We start from the raw sequence: 22,009 nt of genomic DNA on the forward strand, positions 1-22,009 counted from the left end.
AACGTACAGGGATTGCATAATTTCTTGTATCACATATGTATGAACCAGGGGTAAAACAGGGCCAAGGCATGCCACTGGGGGCAGTAGAAAGTCCAGCCTGGCTCTGGCATCGACAGACATGTTGTGGTTTCAACTGCTGAATCAGTAAACTGGTGAGCACCACAACAAGCTTGACAGTGCAAGGTTGGCCTGTCAGTAACACAAGCAATAGAAAACTCAGCTTAGCCTCAGTCAACTGTCAGTAACACAAGCAATGCAAAATTTAGCCCAGCCGGCCTCAATCACATACTTTGACAGTTGCCACACAAAATCACAGGCTGTCTCTCACTGACTCACAATTACCTAGTATGAACAGCAGAATGCCAGCAGCTGCACAGCAGTCTGAGCAGTAGCAAGTCTGAGGACACTCTCTGAGACTAGGGCAGAAGGGAAAGCGGGACATACCTGGACAGGACAGCAGCAGTTCATCCATGTGGGGTGGGGCGGTGGTTACACAGTACTTTACAAGCACTCTGCGCTCCAGGGCCCAGGGCAGTGGGCAAGACTACACGCACCGCCGGCTCCCACTGTGCTGCCTGCTGATAGATCTGTCAGCCTTCAGCCCGATTGACCGGCCTGGCGGTGTACCACAACATGCATGCAGGTATGCCCAACGATCCATTACACTTGCTGCAGTGGCATTATTACACTCTGTGTGCAGTGCTGTCTGTCACTGGTGCCATGCACGGCTGCAGAGCAGGGACACTATGAATTTAATTTTGGCCCTGGGGGGGTTTCAACACCCCTGCCCCCCCCATATACACCCCTGCCCCCACAGTTTCTTATTATTCATTGCAGAAGGGATGGGACATTGTAAAGTTTTATAAAAGAACATTATGTTTGAAAAAAAAAAAATATTTAACACCAGACCAGGTAAAAGCCTTTTAAGGTTTAATACAATGCTGCAGGAAAAAAATCAGCGATTCCACAAAACTCAAGAAGAGCAAGAATGCTTTGTCAACTCTCTCAAATTGTTCCATTGTTGTTCAAAGATTGTAAAATCACATGTGAGGATCTGCAAGAAAGAGAAAAAGCTTTAAAATAAACAAAAAAACAAAACCACATGTAGCACAGACCCCAGACAAGGCTGTACTTATGGGGGGGGGGGCAATCTGTACTCTGGGAATATGGTACTGGGAAGTTTTACCCGGAGAAGGTTTTTTTTTTTTTTTTTTTTAAACTTGTAATCTGTGCATTACACACTCCTAAGCCCTGCACTATAGATACTATGTGGCTTTATAGGACATACTCTTGTTCACTACACTCTTAAAAGAAAAGTGTGGGAATTAAAAAACAAAAAACAAAATGCTCACCAAGGTGGCTGCAGCATCGTTTCGGTGCAGTTTTTATCTCATCATTTTTAAATTTTCGCTTTTTATTTTATTTTTTAACATTCATCTGTCAGCAGGGATTCCACTGACAGCTGACGAGTCACCCACTGACGGCTTCCCAGCCCACTCAATGCGGTAAATTACGGCATTATCTAATGCGGTAATTACCACTAAATTGAAGAAGTACCGCATTCTGTATTTTTAACTCTGTTTTATACACCTTTTTTATGAGCCGTTATTTAACTTTTAAAGAATTGACCCCTTTGTCATTTTTATAATCTTCTGTTTCCCGTTTGTGTTTTTTCAATTAAATAAAGACTTTGGACGCTGCCTAAATGATAAAATAAGATACAGGGGGCCAATTGTTTTTCCAGTGAGTTAGCTAACTGATCAACATACATTGTAGGAAGGGCCAGTAAAACCCAACCACTGTGCAGTACAGCAAGGTGGAATTCAGAGTCTACAAAATGTAACAAATATGTCTACCACTTGGGGCAAAAAATATAGAATTATGCATAGAAACAGTGTTATTACAAAAAAGATTAAACAAACATTGCTAAGAATATATTTGCACAAGCTAATTTATGTGTACATCTAAAAAAAAAAAATTTCCTTTTTTTTTCTCGCAAAAACGTGAAAATGATGTGCAGCTACTTAAAAAACAAACAAAAATCAAAACAAAAAAAAAAATGACTTTTCCAGGGACACATTTCAAACCATAAACTTTGTAATAACAAACCCCGCTGTCATTGCAGCCACACAGGCTACCAGCAGTAGACATGTGCAGAACTAAAACATTTGTCGTTATTTAAATAATTTTTGTAGTGAAATATCAAGGACACAAAAGTGACTCTGATCCCAGCGCTCAATGAAAAATGGGTCAACTGCACTCTAGTCGCTATTACAAAAAGGTAACCAAAATGTTAAAGTATGCTAAGATAAGAATCAGAGCATTGACAGCGCTTAGATCTGAAAATATTCTATGCTATGATATGTCATACATTGCAGTATAGAGTAATAAAACATGAAAACGAAAACAAAATTAAAATTTATAAAACAAACTCTTGCTTCACTGAAATTCTAATGAAGCCCAAACAGACACACGTTATTGATCTTTCATGTGCTGAAGGTAACATTTACAGAGTAACATCAAGCCTCTTAACACCTGACAGAGGAAAAAATAAAAAATAAAAGTTTGTGTGAGTATAGACCTGGTGTTGTGTTCCAATCCCAACAAGTCTAATGTGATTACATTCAGGCCACTACACCGTCACTGATCCACCTCGTGAACACCCCTATGGGGGATCTACTCACCAGAGGTAAGTATTTCAAAGCCTGTAAAATCCTCACAGGATGAAGCAATAGTTCCATTCAGCTATCCTTGGCAGGAACGGTTCAATGTGTCAGCTCCCACCATGTAAAAATACAAAAGGATGCCTTCCATAGTGTAAAACGTTTTATTTTTAAAAAGATTAAAAATACGCCTGCTTACAAGTTATGCTTACAATAATAAAAGAATAGCTCAGCATGTCTGTTACAGCCTAAAATCAAGATCACCAACCACCCTCTGAAGACGGAATGATGAAACGCATCAGTGCGTGACCACGCGACTTACCTGTCAATCACAGCCAACATCACCCCCGGGACTCATTGCGGCAGGCAGTTCGTTTGAACCCTGGGCAGTTGGTGAGCTTGATGCTAGGCTGTAACAGACATGCTGAGCTATTCTTTTATTCTTGTAAGCATAACTTGTAAGCAGGGGGATTTGTGAGGTTTTTTTAAAAACGTTTTACACTATGGAAGGCATCCTTTTGTATTTTTACATGGTGAGTGAACAGTAACTGCTAAGGGTCTCGGAATGCCCAGAGAGGGGCTATTGCTTCATGCTGTGAGGATTTTACAGGCTTTGAAATACTTAACTCTGGTGAGTAGATCCCCATGGGGTGTTCACAAGGTGGATCGTGATGTTGTAGTGGCTTGAATGTCATCACATTAGACTTGTTGGGATTGGAACACATCACCACATATATACTTTGTTGCACAAAAACTTTTTCCCCTGTCAGGTGTTGAAAGGCTTGACATTACCCTGTAAACGTTACCTTCAGTACATGGACTGTCAATAGCGTGTGTCTGTTTGGGCTTCATTAGAATTTCAGTGAAGCAAGAGTTTTATAAATGCATTTTGTTTTCATTTTCATAATTTAAATGATTTAGTTAAACTTGTTAAAAGATGTTTAATTTGTTTTCAGAATACGTTTAGTTTTGTTTATTTGTTTTTTTAACAAATTTAATTTGACTGAATTAGGACAATTCGAATAAAAAAAAAAAAATTCTATTTGAAAGTCTAATTTCAGAAGATGGTTCTATTCTCACCTATTTTTTTTTTTTTTTATATGCTATTCTTTTCTATCCCTTTTTCTATTCTCATCTATCTAATTCAAATTTCAGAAGATGGTTATATTCTACTGTTTTTATTCTATTATTTTCTATTCTATTCAAATCTATTCTATTTGAAATTCGGAAGATGGTTATAATCTTTCAATATCATTCCATTTTATTTTTATTTTCTATTCTGTTTGGCTTTACTTTATTCTATTTTCAAATAACAAAAAAATTGGCCCGAATTCCAATTTGGAACAAAACAAACCACATGTATCTAACCAACAGTGCTGCGGTCTCCCTTCTCCCCTGCCATGATGGGACTGTGGCTGTCCAGTGAGTGGTGGAGAAGGACATTGGACAATGGTTGCAGCCTCCACCCCAGGAAGCCCTGCCCACCACCGAAGAGGAGAAGAAATATGATTGGTCAGCCCAATCCAGCAATTGCAAGGAGAAAAGGAGCATTGAAGCTGGGGAATGTAGTCCCCAGGAAGGCAACCTAAACAGAAGGACTCCACATCCCAGGGGAACTAAGCAGTGCTGCAGGAGGGAGAGTGAACTGTGAAAGCGTGAGCTGTGCAGGATCCAAATCTCATTTGAAGAATTAGAGGGTTTCCTGTATAGTTTACATGCAAATCTTCACCTTTCCTATCAATGTCAAATGTGACCTGCCACCTCTTTACTGGTCAGTGAACAGGGTTGATTAATGATTTCTTCCTCCCAAGACCAACTGATCTGTGACTTCTCCCTACTCAAGTCAACTGAATACACTTCGAATCACAACAACATTCAGGCATCATACAGGATACACAGAATACTATTCCATAGTTGGCAACAGTCCCAAATTTCCCAGGACATTCCCAGTATTTAGACCCTTGTCCCAGTCTTACCGTGTCCTGGGAAATTTTACAGGAAATTGGCATTTCCCAGATTTTTCACCAGAGCCAACACTAGTGAATTGTCTCCACTGCCATTTTACAGAAGACTGACTCTTGTGAGGAAGAAACAAGAGGTGGAGCTGGTTGGCAATGAAAGCGGCTGCCAATATTGACAGCTGCTTTCATTGCGACCCAGGCTCAACCTCTTTTATTCTCTTTGGCCTCCACGAAAGCTGATCTTCTGTAAATGTTGCGGAAACCAAATCACAGATACAGAGCAGCATGGACTAGCTGCATCTGTGGTGACAAGTGAGCACTGCATCTGTAGTGACAAGTAACAAGCACATCTGTGGTAACAAGTGGCATAAACTGCATCTGGTACCAGGCGACGTGGAAAGTGAAATTCTGCATCTGGTGGTAGGCAACGGTGGCAAGTGACGCGCTCAGGGCTCCCACTGATTCAGCATTATGGTGAGCTGAACTATTTTATATTACAATATTATATAAGAAATAATGCGCTTCTATCATCCTGATACCATAACAACCATGGTGCTGTGATGATTTAAGTGCCAACACCAGGTGTTTGGAGTATCTTTATCTGCTGATTGTTACACTTTCTGTAATACACACATTTCTATTGTGGTGTATGACCTGGGCCTGCTGTCCCTCCATCCCCCTTTCTTTCCTTCTCTTCGTATGTCTCTCGCTTTCTTTCTACATACCTATCTTCCATCTCAGACTCTAACCACACCCCTTTAACCACTTGCTTACTGGGCACTTAAACCCCCCTCCTGCCCAGACTAATTTTCAGCTTTCAGCGCTGATGCACTTTGAATGACAATTGCGCGGGCATACAACACTGTACCCAAATGACATTTTTATAATTTTTTTCCCACAAATAGAGCTTTCTTTTGGTGGTATTTAATTACAGCTGGGGGTTTCATTTTTTGTTAAACAAACAAAAAAAGATGCAAAATAAAAAAAAAAATTAAAAAATCATGTTTAATAGTTTGTTATAAAATTTTGCAAACAGGTCATTTTTCTCCTTCATTGAAGTGCGCTGATGAGGCGGCACTGATAGGCTGCACTGGTGGGCACTGATAGGCATAGTTAAGGCGGCACTAATAGGCACAGATAAGGTGGCACCGATAGGCACAGATAAGGCAGCACTGATGGGCAAAGATGGGCACAGATAAGATGGCACGGATGGGTGGCATGGATGGGTACCACTGATAGATGGGACTGATGGGCACTGATAGGTGGCTCTGATAGGTGGCACTGCTGGGCACTGATGGGCACTGGTAGATGACACTGATGGGCACGGATATGTGGCACTGGGGTGCAGCACCGTTGTTGAGGCAGATTGTGGGCACTGATGGGTGGCACTGTGGGCACTGATGGGTGGCACTTATTTATTAATGAGGTGGCACTGGCAGGTGGGCACTGGCAGGGCTGGTGATTGGCTCTTTTTTTTTCTCCTCGTGCTGTCAGCGCGAGGAGGAATAATAGCCGATTACCGGCTCCGTTGCATCACATGATCAGCTGTCATTGGCTGACAGCTGATCACGTGGTAAGGGGTCGGGATCGACCCCTTGCTCAGATCTGTGATCAGGCGAGTCTCATAGACTCGCCGATCACAGAGCGCGCCGCGCGCGCCCCTCAGGGGGCGTGCAGGCCGCTCGTGCACGGGACGACGTCAATAAACGTCGTCCCGGCAAAGGGGGTCCGTGCTGTAGCCGTCATTTGGCTATAGCGCGGATCTCTAGTGGTTAAGCCATGCTCGATATTTAGTTTAGACCATGCCCCCTTTTAATGGGTGCCACATTTTTCCACCTCGCTACACCACACCTACAAATGAATGCCCGACCCCCTAATTATAATAAGACCCAGCCTACAGATAAAAAAAAGTGTCCTTACAAATGTTTTGAGAATGTTGGAAGCAATGCTATTCTGCAGGCAAAAATTTACAAACTGTGTTGGAGCAGAAACCAGGAGAGTCCAATCAGATGGCAATGACAGACAGGGCACCAGTCTATAGCCCAATATTATACATGAGAATGTGTTACTGGCATTCAGGCACATATGTTATGGGCAGACATATAGCCCTGTCACTACAGGAACAGGAGGCTAGTATTATACAAGAGGTGGGCAGCTCATGCTTTTGCATAAATACATTAAAAGTGCCTATTCATTACCCTTTCGGTGACTGGGGAAGAATGTGAAAGTACCTTGTTTCCTTTTGGCTTGTTCGGATTACAGGCTCGGGCATTCCCATTTTCGGAATAATTTTTTCTGCAATCAGTTTCCCCAATATTCACTTTCACGTTGAATTTTTCTCCTGCAACAACCTATGGCAAAATAAGATAAGTACATAGTACTTACACACTATAAAAAGGACAGTAAGACAACACATGAATGAAGAGGATGAGCTACAAACATACACCTTTTCTGTAAATATTGTAAATAATAACACACTCACACAATTACCAACTGGCCAACATTTGCAGCTGATACCAGAGACCATGGGGTGGGATTGATGTGCATATTTAAGTGTATCTAAACCTCAAAAAATGTAATATATTACAGTTTACCAGCCCTTAGATGTGATGGCTGTATTGGTTTCATTTGTTCATCCCTTTTTTTTTTCTTATCTTGCGATTTTGCCAACAACACACATCCTGACCTAGGTTCAGCTGCCATTTGGTACATTTCAGTTTTTTTGGGTTTAGATGCACATTACTATAGTAATTCATATTAGCCACTAGATGGCAGCCTATGACTGTAATAGTAGGAGTTTGAATTTCCTTTGCATTTATGCCTCAAGCATACAAAGAAAGCAATAAAAGGTGTTCTGAAAAGAGAAAACTGAGATTGTAAATTTTATTCCATCAGCTGCTGTTTATGTACCTGACTGGATTCCATAAGCCATAAACCAGTATTTTGGATCATTATTGTAGCGCTCACTCATGCAGGAGCCCACTGTTTAATGACTTCAGCTCCGGAAGGTTTTATCCCCTTCATGGCCATTTTGCACTGCGCTACTTTAACCGGCAATTGCGCGGTCATGCAATGCTGTATCCAAATGAAATGTCTATACATTTTTTTCGAGTGCTCATTTGGTGGCATTTGAACTGTTTTATTTTTTTTAACTATATAAACAAACAAAAAAAATTGTATATTAAATTAAAATATGGTGGTAGTAAGGTGGCTAAAAAGTTTTTCCCTTAGGCTCCATGCACACTGAAGCTGATAAACTGCAGTTTATTGGAGTTTGGGCGTTTTTTGTAAAAGCCCATAAACTCCACTCTATGTTAGCCTATGTGTCCATGCACACATGGACGTTTTTCAGCTTTAATGAGCAGTGGAGTTTATGGGCTTTTTTCTGAACGCCAGAAATTCGCGTTCAAAGTGCCGTTTTTCAGCGGCAAAAAACGACAAACGCTCATTAACGCTCATTAACGCTCATTAACGCTCGTTCATTAGTGTTCGGCATTCTATTTTTCAATGCATTGTGGGATTTTTGGAGTGTCCTCTGTATTTTTATAAAAAACGCCCATTAACGCTAACGCTGTAAAACGCTCATTAACGCTCATTAATGCTAGTATAAAACGCTGTTAAAAGCAGGTTTTTCAACCAGCGTTTTCTGCCAGAAATCTGGCGTCCAGAAATGGCTTTTTTGAGCTTCAGTGTGCATGGAGCCTTATAGCTGTGGTAGGTAACCCTCAGCAAGGGTGCCGGAAGCGGCACGCAAAACCTCATTTCCCTCCCCATCAGCAGAGCAGTGCAGGGAAGTGTCAGCGACACACTAATGTATTCCAGTTTCAGAGTTTCCCACACCGCACCTGCACTGAGGGGGGAGGCACTGTGCCCCCACACATTGTACAACATGGGAAACATTGTTTGGTTCACTAACTTTGCTGTAGCTGCGATCGTCAGCTCTTGTGATAGGGAAAAGATTGGGTGCAATTCTGCTGGGGGTGGGGCGGTCCCCGTTCCCAGGAGGACTGTCATTGGTCACTGCTAAAGCCAATCACAGTCCTGCTGGCCACGCCCATCATCTGGAGGAAGATGACTCGCTTGGTTGTCACTACCAATCTCAGAAAGAAAGGATTTCACTGTGATTAAGAAAACCACAATTGGGGACAGTTTGTGGAATTACTTCTGGGAACTTTGTTGAAATTATTCGTGAACCTTTGTCTCACTTAATACTGAACTCCTGCACTCTGTGTCCCTTTAAGCCACAGCCAGTATTTAGCGCAATGAAAAATAAATAAATAAAATCACACCCAACTTTTGCTGCGATGCAGAGGGCCGCACTTTTTCTCAGCTGCCGGGCCCAACTTATGATTCTGCACACAGGCCCACTGCTTTCAGAAAATGCCCCCCTGACCTGAACTCATCATTGCACATACATTCCAGATGTTTGTATGTGACATCCCATACATCACACACAAGTATATGGGCTGGATACGAGAGGTGGATCAGCAGGATGAGTGTGCCAGGACAGGTAGATGTGTCTCATCTCTGCTTCCTTTCACCACTCTGCATATCACGCATATCAGAGGAGAAGAGGGTACAACGGTGGAGCAGATGAGCATGAGGGCACAGCGGTGGGGAAAATGAGTGGGGGGGGGGTTCAGAGGTCAGACAGAAGAGCAGGAGGGTACAATAGTGGGGCAGAGGTGCATGAAGGTACAGTGGTGGAAGAGATGAGAAGGGGGTTCAGCAAAGGGACAAGAGCAGGGGGTACAGTGATGGGCAGATGAGCAGGGGGGGTTCAGTGTTGGGGCAGATGAGAAAGGGGTTCAGCAGGGGGGTTAGAAGAGCAGGGGGGTAAAGTGGTGGGGCAGATCTGAAAGGAAGTGCATTGGTGGGACAGATGAGCAGGGGGTTACAACGGTTGGACAGAAGAGCAGGGCAAGGCAGAGAAGAAAGAAGGTGCATAGTTGGGACAGATGAGCAGGGGGTTACAGTGGTGGGGCAGATGAGCAGCAGGGACAGTGGTAGGGCAGATGTGCAGATAACTTCAGTGTTAGGACAAATGAGAAGATTCAGTGGTGAGCCAGAAGAGCATGGGGGTACGGCGGTGGAGCAGACCTGCAGGGAGGTACAGTGGTGGGGCAGAAGAGCAGAGTGGTACAGTGGTGGGGCAAATGTACAGGGGGTTCCCGAGTTGTGACAGATGATCAGGGGGTTACAGTGGTGAAACAGATCTGCAGGGGGGCAGTGATTTGAAGTATGAAGGTGCAGGAATTGGAGCTGATCTGAGACGTGAGTGCAGGATGTTAGGTTTGTCTCTACTATGCAAGTAGTTTACAGCATTTACTTTATAAAAAAAAATCCTTTTCGTGATTGAGAGTGTAAATTTGTTATAAAGTCAGCATGCTCAATGTCTTTGAAAACATTTTTCACCACACTGTGCTTAAAAGGTTGCCTACCCCTTGCTCTATTCTTTAAGCTACTGACTTATATACAAATATGCAGGTCAGGTGTCCCAACTTCACTTGCTTCATGTTTGTTCTGGTTCAGTGACAAAGTATCGAAGCCAGAAATCACCAGGCAACTAGCATTTCTAGCATTATCCCCAAATTTCTATCAATAAGAGGTTCTTATATTCTTTATGGCGTGGAGTTTTAAAGTAGCCAGCCAATGGTTTACCATAGTGAACATTTTTGTTTCCTAAAAAGGTTAATACCTATGATATTATTCAGTATGTTTTTCCCCCCATATTTTACATACAAACCAAGCTGCCCATAAAAGGGGTTGGGGCAAACCATAGCACCTCAAAGTTTTTTTTAACATTTCCCCATTTTTCAATCTATAATAAAGGTTATAAAATAAGGTTTTTGCTACCAACTAAGAGCCTTATACTTTATGTTCCTATAGTGGAACATCACTCTTCCAATAAAAAGTGATTTTTAATATTGCTGCCAACATTAGTAAATTGACATACTTTTCTATCATATTTACTTGCTTTAAAACTTTTTTTTTTTTTTTTTTTTTTTTTTTTACATTTCTTCAGTTACTTCCTGGTTTCTTGTCTAGGCTGTCATACATCCCAGGAAGTCTTCAGGAAGTTTTTTTTCAGCTAAGCATACCCTCGTGCATGCAAGCTTGAGCTAAGGGCAGATGAATTCTAGGAAAGTAAATTCTACATGAATCTTTTGCCTTTACTCAAGATAGCCATGGCCAGGAATGCTAGGGTGGCTTTTTTCAAAGTGACTTCTCAACAAAATGAACTTGGGGCTAAGAATATGCATGCATCCTACACACTAGGGGGCGTATAACTGGGGGAATCAATGGTGGAGAATGAACTGGGGGTTTTTGGTGGATCATAAGCCTAATATAAAAAGAATTGAGAAAGTCAAAACTTGCTCAAAGAAAAAGGACTTTATGGGCACAACATGAGGCAGAACAGAGAATATATAGCCGTTCTGCCTCATGTTGTGCCCATAAAGTCCTTTTTCTTTGAGCAAGTTTTTACTTCTTAAAGCCTTTTTATGCAATTATGGATGTTGGCAGTCCTCCCTTCTTATTAATTAACTTCATAATAGCATGCAACGCCAGGTTGCGATTTTCAAAGCGTGCAAAATCCTCTTGTATTAAGAGAGGTATTGACTCCATGGAGAGATATCATTTTGCCCCTGTACAAATCATTAGTAAGACCTCATCTGGAATATGCAGTTCAGTTTTGGGCACCAGTTCTCAAAAATAATATCGGGGAACTGGAGAAAGTACAGAGAATGGCAACCAAACTGATAAGAGGCATGGAGAAGCTCAGCTATGAGGAAAGAATTTATTCTCTCTTTAGAAGAGGGGATTAAGGGGAGGATATGATCAACATCACAGAGGACAAGGGGACACCCTTTACAACTAGAAGAAAAGAGATTTCATCTTAAAATACAGAAAGGTTTCTTCACAGTAAGAGCTGTGAAAATGTGGAATAGATTCCCTCTGGAGGTGGTTCTGTCCAGCTCAGTAGATTGCTTTAAAAAAAAAAAAAAAAGGCCTGGATTCTTTCCTAAATATACAGAATATAACTGGGTATTAACATTTATAGGTAAAGTTCATCCAGGCAATATTGGATTGCCTCTCGGGAGATCAGGAAGGAATAGTTTCCCCTGCAGTAGCAAATTGGATCATGTGTTGCTGGGGTTTTTTGCCTTCTTCTGTATCAACTGTGGGTATGGGATTGTAGGTTTTTTTTTGGTTTGTTTTTTCTCTTGGTTGAACTAGATAGGCTTGTGTCTTTTTTCAACCTGACTAATTATGTAACTGTAATGTTAAAAAAAATAAAAATAAAATAATGAAGCATGGACACATGGATGGATGGATATGGGAGTTTGCTTTGAATATTAAAAAAAATAATTAACCACTTGCTTACTGGGCACTTAAACCCCCCTCAGTCCCAGACCAATTTTCAGCTTTCAGCGCTGATGCACTTTGAGTGACAATTACGCGGGCATACAACACTGTACCCAAATGAAATTTTTATCATTTTTTTCCCACAAATAGAGCTTTCTTTTGGTGGTATATAGTTACAGCTCGGAGTTTTATTTTTTGCTAAACAAACAAAAAAAGATGCAAAAAAAAAAAAAAAAAAAAATCATGTTTTAATAGTTTGTTATAAAATTTTGCAAACGGGTCATTTTTCTCCTTCATTGAAGTGCGCTGATTAGGCGGCACTGATAGGCTGCATTGGTGGGCACTGATGGGCTGCATTGGTGGGCACTGATGGGCTGCATTGGTGGGCACTGATGGGCTGCACTGGTGGGCACTGATAGGCATAGTTAAGGCGGCACTAATAGGCACAGATAAGGCGGCACCGATGGGCACAGATAAGGCGGCACTGATGGGCAAAGATGGGCACAGATAAGATGGCACGGATGGGTGGCACGGATAAGTGGCACGGATGGGTGGCACGGATGGGCACTGATAGGTACCACAGATAGATGGGACTGATGGGCACTGATAGGTGGCACTGATAGGTGGCTCTGATAGGTGGCACTGCTGGGCACTGATGGGCGGCACTGCTGGGCACTGATGGGCGGCACTGGGGTGCAGCACCTTTGAGGCAGATTGGGTGGCACTGTGGGGTGGCACTGTGGGTGGCACTGTGGGTGGCACTGTGGGCGGCACTGTGGGCGGCACTGTGGGCACTGACAGGGGGCACTGACGGGGGGCACTTACTTTTTCTTTTATTTTACTTCAGGATGGCACTGCGGGAGGCAGGTGGGCACAGGCAGGTGGCAGGTGGTCCCTTGTATTGATGGCCGTGATCGGGACTGATGTCCCGATCACGGCCGCCGGTGATCGGCTTTTTTTTTCTCTCCTCGCGCTGTCAGCGCGAGGAGGAATAATAGCCGATTACCGGCTCCGTTCTATCACATGATCAGCTGTCATTGGCTGACAGCTGATCACGTGATAAGGGGTCGGGATCGACCCCTTACACGGATCGGTGATCAGGCAAGTCTCACGGACTCGCCGATCACAGAGCGCGCCGCGCGCGCCCCTCAGGGGGCGCGCAGGCCGCTCGTAACCAGGACGACGTCAATAGACGTAGTCCTGAAAATGTAGGTCCGCGCTAATGCCGTCATTTGGCAATAGCGCGGATCTGAAGTGGTTAAACAGTGTTTTTGGTGCTCATATGCAGCAAAGAACTGCTTTAAGAAAACTTATTTAGACAATGCTGCAACACAGTTGGAGAGGAAGTCAAGAGGAACATGGTTCCTCTATGGCTTTCTGGGTCACTGCGGAAGCTATCCAATTGCCACACCATGTGACTAGCAGCCATCTTGGGCCAGGTAGAGCCCATTTAAGGCCCTGTCTCCCAGGTTTGGCATGCATATTGAGAGTGGGTAGTGTAGGGACAGGTACTCTGCCTGGTAGGAACAGAACTAGTGGCAGAGAAAGGTTCCAGATGAGGGAAAGCGTAGAACTTGCAACTTCTCTGGACATCTCCCACTCAGGCACAAGATGGCCAGGCCACATTTTTTTCCTCCTCCTAACAGGCACTGTCAGCTCGGCTGAAAGCTGCGCTGTACACACTGTTGGAACCGCAAGTGTTCCTAGTGGGACTGACTTCCCTCTGAGTTTATTGTGAACTGTTTTTGCATACTTTCAATACAAGTTCTTTCATCACACTTGGACTGTGCGTGCTATTGCCACATCCTGCTGTACCCCATCTTCAAGTGTAACTGAATCACATAGGAAAAGTACAGGAAATGTATGCAATTGCTTTAGGCAATCTAAACTACCGTAGTTAAGGTAAACTAACATGCGATCATAAAATTGTGCACATATCCTTCATTTCTGTACAGGTAAACATCATAAAGTAACTTCTTTATAAAACGGGAGATGTACTTGCAGTACTCTCTGTATTTGTATTTTGATGTATTTATTTTCATGTTTTTGGAGCTACTCATATGGCAGATTTTTTATTTTTTTTTGTATGAAAATGTATACTTATATCCTGAGCAGCAAATAGTAAAGTATGTCATTTTCTACATCCTGCGAACAAAAGCCCATGCAATACATACTGCTTAAAAATAAATGAAAGACAGTTTGCTACAGTAGAATCATTGAGAATACTAATGTTGAGATTTAATTTTGAAAATATCCTGCCTAGCTGTCATGCTGACATTGCTTCAGTATCCTTAACAAGTTAAAAAGGAACTTCACCTCTCTATTTTTTTCTCCCCTTTGACAGCTGGGTTGTCCAAAAAAAAAAAAAAAAATAACAAAAAAAAAAAAAAAAAAACACATACTCATTTGCCGATCAAATGCAGGGCTGTTTGGTGTAAGCCACCCCCTGCACCGCCATATTCATTCCTGAGGTCATCAAATTGGAAAGTGGGCATCTATTGGAAAAAAGGTACCTCCCCTGCCAAACCCCCCTCAAAAATAATATTCATTTGTGGAAAGTGAGAGATGAGGAGGGAAGGACGGTTTTTAAAGTTTTGACTTTTCTGATATTTATACTTGTTTTAGGTCAGATTGTTGAGTAATTAAAGCAAAAGGCTCAGCATGACAACGTATTCAGAAGGAGGTCAGCTATGGAAGTTCCTTTACTTCTAGCATGAAAGGTACACTTAAAAATGAAAACCAAATATGTATAAAAGAGAAAAAAATATATATATATCACAGGCCTCTCTTTTATTTAATATTATATGCATTACCCAATTGTAACTTGTAATGTGAATTAAATATGCCATAATTAAGCCTAGTACACACCATTCGCCTTTTTTTGTTCAACCCAGCAGGCTGAACAGAGAAAAAAATAAAAAAAAGAGCTCGGGAGGAGCCACTGTATTAACTATGCAATGTTAGTAAAGCGATTTCCCCCACTGAGCTATTGTGTTCTGATGGTGATGCCCCCCCCCCCCCCCCCGCCGAAACACACTGGTCAGCCATTGGCTGAGAGCGCTGATCAGCAGACCTTTCGGTCATGCTCCTTAGGACCGGCTTCCATACACAGGGACCTAATGTTGGCCAGTTTCTATTGAACATCCCAACGCCACCTTATATCCTACCCATGTGTATGGCCCTTTAGTGAACCTTCACATTTGTTTTTTTAAGGCATTAATGATGCATTACCTGAGATTCAGCAGAGATGACATTACACAGTGTGAATGCATAGATATAGTTTGATCGCTTGTTGTATTCCTCAACTGCATAATTGGCAATCTCTAGAATTTTTGGATCCTCAGATTTGCGTTTTATCCATCCTCCAGTCATCATTGTATCAAATACAGATAGGAAACAAAGTGCAGTAATGAGGCATAAGTAGAAGGTAGTTGCCATGTTGTCACCTGTATGCAATACATAAAACGAAGATTGCATAAACATACCAATTAATGACAGTGTAAAGAATGTGCTGTTCTACAGTGTGTTCTCAGAATACAGTTGCAGAGAAAACTGATTGGTGGAGGGGCTGGTCATGTAACTTTAACAGATCATATGACAGATGATGACCATAGGACCTAGAGGTCTATTTATAAAAATGTGTGGGCCGGTTGGCACATTTTTACGGAATGCAGGAATTATGGCTGTAATTTTTGTAATTGATAAATTCCTATACACAATGTGGTGTATTTTCTTAAATTTTTTTCAAATACTACATTGTATATTGACCACTAGATGGCGCTGACCATTCTAGAAAGTAACCAATATTGCTGCTAAATCCGTGCAGCCTGTAAGACATTTGCTTAATAAATGTCCTGTAAATAGACCCTCAAGAGTATGCCCTGCCAAAGACAGTGAACAGATACACATAAATGCAAAAAATAAAATAAAAAATACATTTTTGGCTGAAGAGACAGATATTTTTCACTTATAGCTCATTATGAAAAAGTATAACCCTCTTATTTACACTTTTGACTGACGCAGAACTACCAAATTTGCATATTCATCATCAGGTGGATATTAACAGCTGCATATAGGTAGATCAAGGGCCTGATTACATGTATAAGTTTTGGCGTGTTGCGTTAACGTAAATTGTCTTAAGTCAGTTGATTTAAATAAATTGGTTGCCAATACATCAGAGGCAAAAAAAAGGCATGTATAATTTTTTCTGGTGCAGTGCATTACAACGCATATGCATCAGAGATCTGTTGGGTTAGTGAATTGGGGTGTTATCCAAATATGCCATTGCAATTAGCTATGTACGCAACCTGTGGTGCCGTGGAAATTACTGCAATGCGCCAAAAGGGATCAGTGTAAATTGGCCCTTAAGCGACACGGTTGCTAAAATAAAAAAAAAAGCCTTACCTGCTGCGACAAACTGAGACTTGTGATTAGTCATGCCCACTATTTAGCAAGCAAATCAGAACTTCACAGATCAGTGGTTGTCAAATTAGGAGCTAAAGGGGGCCTCAGATGTGGTCCCTGACATCACCAAAGGGCCGCACATAATGTTCACTATATGTAATGCTTGAGAGGACTGTCAAACTACAGACTCGAATCGAAGAAAAGAGGGTCAGAGTGTGACCAGGATACATTGTTGGCATGGGAGATGCTGCAGAAGACAATATGAAACTGGGAACAGTTTACATGAGGTTAGTAGAGATCACTGCTATTACCCTAATCCAGTGATGGCGAACCTTGGCACTCCAGATGTTTTTGAACTACATTTCCCATGATGCTCATGCACTCTGCAGTGTCGTTGAGCATCATGGGAAATGTAGTTCCAAAACATCTGAGGTGCCAAGGTTCGCCATCACTGCCCTAATCAGTGTTCCAGCTACAGACTGCTGAGGCCCTTTGGTATATGCCCCCGGGCTGCAGGTTGGATACCGGGATCCTAGAATATCCAACTGTGAGAATTCAGGTGGCCTTGAAATGACCCCCTTCTTCTTGGCCCTTAAGCGTTTGCCGACCATATAACATACATATGTGACAGCAAAGCATCTCTCAGCGCCAGATCACCTACTAGTAGGGTTACCACCTGTCTGGGATTCACCCGGACAGTTCGAGTTTGGAATCATGCATCTGGGTTTCAGACTGCCTGAAACCCGGACACATTATTCAGACTTGACTATGGCTTCCCAGCAGGATTGCGAGTGCAGTTGCTGTGCGCCGCTAAAGTGTTCAGGTTTGACTTGAAGAAAAGGTGGCAACCCTACCTGCTAGGTAAGTGATTCGGAACTTCCGGGAAGGGGGCACACGCACGTGCCGTCAGCAAAGCAGCACGTGTCAATCAGCATCATCGGGAATTCACACAGGACTATAAAAGCAAGTCAGAACCCTGTCCTGTCAGCAGGGAAGTAATGGATTTTGCTTCTCCACAAAGCAGGGAATAAAATCCATTACTTCCTTTAGTAAGAAAAGCACACAGTACACCAAAACATAGACTAGGCACACATTTAACCCTTTGATCGTCCTAGATGTTTAACCCCTTCCCAGGTAGTGTCATTAGTACAGTGACAGTGCATATTTTTAGCACTTATCACTGTCACTGGTTCCCAAAAGGTGTCAGTTAGTGTCTGAATGTCCGCAACAATATTGTAGCCCCACTATAAGTTGCTGATCACCGCCATTACTAGTTAAAAAAAATAAAAAATTATATATATATATATATATATATATATATATATATATATATATATATATATATTTTTTTTTTTACTATTAATTTATAATTAATTTTGCACTCCAATGTCAATAAAACTTATCTTTAAATTTCAATCTGCAGCAACCTATTATTTCCCAGTATCCTTCCTCTACCACTGAAACATATACAAAGCAAATGATAAAATAACAAAAAAAAATAAAAAAATAAAAATAAAATAAAAAATAAAATAAAAATCAACCTGCGGAACCACGAATTAAAGAAAATACTATGAAAAATGTGTTGCTCAATACAACCAGTGACAGCTCACTAACACCACTAGTAATATCACCTACCCTATGAGCAATCATAACTCACAAACACTAAAGTCCTCTGTGTATTCCGTGTGACCATACAGCAAATTTACTGGGCAATCTGTGTAAGCGCTCAATAAAATCCAATATGCAATTCATGCAGACACACCCTCTTCATCAAGAAAGCAGTCCTCAGGTGGTGCACTCTAGTGATGGCCGAACGGTTCGCCCGGCGGTCGTTTCGCGGCGAATTTCCGACTTTCGCCGTCCGCGGGTTCGAACGCCTTTTTCCGTCGTTCGCCCCGGCGGACTTACGTGTTTAATGTATACAAGAACTTTAACCTTTCGTGACACGTTTATCATGTGTTACAGGACAACCAATTGAGACATGACAGCTCATGGACACTTGGACATTCCCCCTAACCTATAAATACACCCGATCCGGTGGCCATTTTACATTCTTTCTTCTGTCACTGTAGGGAAAGGATCCTGTGTGGAGTAGGGACAGAGAAAACGCTAGCTATTTGGTACACAAAAGTTCTTTTCAGGACTGGTATAGGTGTTAGGTCAGCAGCCTGAGTTTCTTTTGTCAGTTTAGATAAAGGGACAGAGCGCTGTATGCTGCTATTTTAGGGACAGCTCAGCCAGATTAGTCTTTCTTCATCATCATCATCATCATCATCATTAGCTGTTACTATCAGGTCCACAAAAGAGCTGTTCCAGCTAATCGTTCCAGCCTACTCTTTTTTGCCAATTTGTATAGGGACAGGCAGGAAGCAGTGTGTCAGGCAGTGAGGATAATTTTAAAGACTTGCTGTTACTATTAGTTCCACAAAGGTTCTTTTCAGGACTGGTATCAGTGGTACGGTAATAGGCTTGTACACGTATAATATTCTTTCTTCCAAATATAGAAAGAATATTATACTTGACTGCTGCCCTTCTGCTGCAGTCTGCTAATCATTCACAACTCACTTGTTCCACAAAGCTCTTTATCAGGACTGGTAACTTGGTCTGTCTAGGGTGCTACGGTACATAGGCTTGGGTGCGGTACAGTCTGCTGTTCTGTAAGGACCGCTATCGGTCCACAATAGATAGGGTTGCCGTGCACTACTGCTGACCGCTGCCCTATACTGCAGCAGTCCTTCAGCGGTATAGGGACTGACGCACAGTCTGCTAAACACTAATACACAACCTGCTTGGTCCACAAAAGTTCTTATAAGGACTGGTAACTTGGTATAGGGTGCTACGGTACATAGGCCTGAGTGCGTTACAGTCTGCTGTTCTGTAAGGACCGCTATCGGTCCACAATACATAGGGTTGACGTGCACTACTGCTGACCGCTGCCCTATACTGCAGCAGTCCTTCAGCGGTATAGGGACTGACGCACAGTCTGCTAAACACTAACACACAACCTGCTTGGTCCACAAAAGTTCTTATAAGGACTGGTAACTTGGTATAGGGTGCTACGGTACATAGGCCTGAGTGCGTTACAGTCTGCTGTTCTGTAAGGACCGCTATCGGTCCACAATACATAGGGTTGCCGTGCACTACTGCTGACCGCTGCCCTATACTGCAGCAGTCCTTCATTGGTATAGGGACTGACGTACAGTCTGCTAATCACTAACACACAACCTGCTTGGTCCACAAAAGTTCTTATAAGGACTGGTAACTTGGTATAGGGTGCTACGGTACATAGGCCTGAGTGCGTTACAGTCTGCTGTTCTGTAAGGACCGCTATCGGTCCACAATACATAGGGTTGCCGTGCACTACTGCTGACCGCTGCCCTATACTGCAGCAGTCCTTCATTGGTATAGGGACTGACGTACAGTCTGCTAATCACTAACACACAACCTGCTTGGTCCACAAAAGTTCTTATAAGGACTGGTAACTTGGTATAGGGTGCTACGGTACATAGGCCTGAGTGCGTTACAGTCTGCTGTTCTGTAAGGACCGCTATCGGTCCACAATACATAGGGTTGCCGTGCACTACTGCTGACCGCTGCCCTATACTGCAGCAGTCCTTCAGCGGTATAGGGACTGACGCACAGTCTGCTAAACACTAACACACAACCTGCTTGGTCCACAAAAGTTCTTATAAGGACTGGTAACTTGGTATAGGGTGCTACGGTACATAGGCCTGAGTGCAGTACAGTCTGCTGTTCTGTAAGGACCGCTATCGGTCCACAATACATAGGGTTGCCGTGCACTACTGCTGACCGCTGCCCTATACTGCAGCAGTCCTTCATTGGTATAGGGACTGACGTACAGTCTGCTAATCACTAACACACAACCTGCTTGGTCCACAAAAGTTCTTATAAGGACTGGTAACTTGGTATAGGGTGCTACGGTACATAGGCCTGAGTGCGTTACAGTCTGCTGTTCTGTAAGGACCGCTATCGGTCCACAATACATAGGGTTGCCGTGCACTACTGCTGACCGCTGCCCTATACTGCAGCAGTCCTTCATTGGTATAGGGACTGACGTACAGTCTGCTAATCACTAACACACAACCTGCTTGGTCCACAAAAGTTCTTATAAGGACTGGTAACTTGGTATAGGGTGCTACGGTACATAGGCCTGAGTGCGTTACAGTCTGCTGTTCTGTAAGGACCGCTATCGGTCCACAATACATAGGGTTGCCGTGCACTACTGCTGACCGCTGCCCTATACTGCAGCAGTCCTTCAGCGGTATAGGGACTGACGCACAGTCTGCTAAACACTAACACACAACCTGCTTGGTCCACAAAAGTTCTTATAAGGACTGGTAACTTGGTATAGGGTGCTACGGTACATAGGCCTGAGTGCAGTACAGTCTGCTGTTCTGTAAGGACCGCTATCGGTCCACAATACATAGGGTTGCCGTGCACTACTGCTGACCGCTGCCCTATACTGCAGCAGTCCTTCATTGGTATAGGGACTGACGTACAGTCTGCTAATCACTAACACACAACCTGCTTGGTCCACAAAAGTTCTTATAAGGACTGGTAACTTGGTATAGGGTGCTACGGTACATAGGCCTGAGTGCGTTACAGTCTGCTGTTCTGTAAGGACCGCTATCGGTCCACAATACATAGGGTTGCCGTGCACTACTGCTGACCGCTGCCCTATACTGCAGCAGTCCTTCATTGGTATAGGGACTGACGTACAGTCTGCTAATCACTAACACACAACCTGCTTGGTCCACAAAAGTTTTTATAAGGACTGGTAACTTGGTATAGGGTGCTACGGTACATAGGCCTGAGTGCAGTACAGTCTGCTGTTCTGTAAGGACCGCTATCGGTCCACAATACATAGGGTTGACGTGCACTACTGCTGACCGCTGCCCTATACTGCAGCAGTCCTTCATTGGTATAGGGACTGACGTACAGTCTGCTAATCACTAACACACAACCTGCTTGGTCCACAAAAGTTCTTATAAGGACTGGTAACTTGGTATAGGGTGCTACGGTACATAGGCCTGAGTGCAGTACAGTCTGCTGTTCTGTAAGGACCGCTATCGGTCCACAATACATAGGGTTGCCGTGCACTACTGCTGACCGCTGCCCTATACTGCAGCAGTCCTTCATTGGTATAGGGACTGACGTACAGTCTGCTAATCACTAACACACAACCTGCTTGGTCCACAAAAGTTTTTATAAGGACTGGTAACTTGGTATAGGGTGCTACGGTACATAGGCCTGAGTGCAGTACAGTCTGCTGTTCTGTAAGGACCGCTATCGGTCCACAATACATAGGGTTGACGTGCACTACTGCTGACCGCTGCCCTATACTGCAGCAGTCCTTCAGCGGTATAGGGACTAAGAGTTTTGTCACAGGGTGATTTAAAAAATGACAGGCAGAGGAAGAGGCAGGCCCTTCCGCAGGGGTGGTAGGGGTAGGGCAGGAGCAACAGCCTTGAGCCAAAGTGGGAAGTTGCAGAAGGTGCGTTCAATTACTTTAAAGGACGCACCAGACTTGGTTGAGTGGCTCACTCAGCCTTATTCTTCTGCACCCTCCTCATCCTCTCGATCTGCACCCTC

The 22,009-nt window shown here is 43.1% G+C and overlaps 1 protein-coding gene across 2 annotated transcripts in view; it reads right to left on the minus strand.

Moving 5' to 3' along the window:
• Positions 1–908: 908 nt before the first annotated feature.
• LOC143987477 (cystatin-like) overlaps positions 909–22,009 on the minus strand; it is a 55,806-nt gene continuing 34,705 nt past the window's right edge. For both annotated transcript variants that reach the window (XM_077486213.1, XM_077486214.1), the window contains exons 2-4: positions 15,224–15,438; positions 6,856–6,975; positions 909–1,054 (exon numbers count right to left, since the gene is read on the minus strand). In XM_077486213.1, coding sequence (XP_077342339.1) covers positions 974–1,054; positions 6,856–6,975; positions 15,224–15,430 — 408 coding nt within the window. In that variant the 5' untranslated portion in view covers positions 15,431–15,438 and the 3' untranslated portion in view covers positions 909–973. The remainder of the gene's footprint in view (positions 1,055–6,855; positions 6,976–15,223; positions 15,439–22,009) is intronic.

Source organism: Lithobates pipiens, unplaced genomic scaffold (assembly GCF_037356315.1).
Source record: "Lithobates pipiens isolate NorthernLeopardFrog02 unplaced genomic scaffold, aLitPip1_a1.2 Scaffold_18, whole genome shotgun sequence".
In the NCBI taxonomy this organism is placed as follows: domain Eukaryota; kingdom Metazoa; phylum Chordata; class Amphibia; order Anura; family Ranidae; genus Lithobates; species Lithobates pipiens.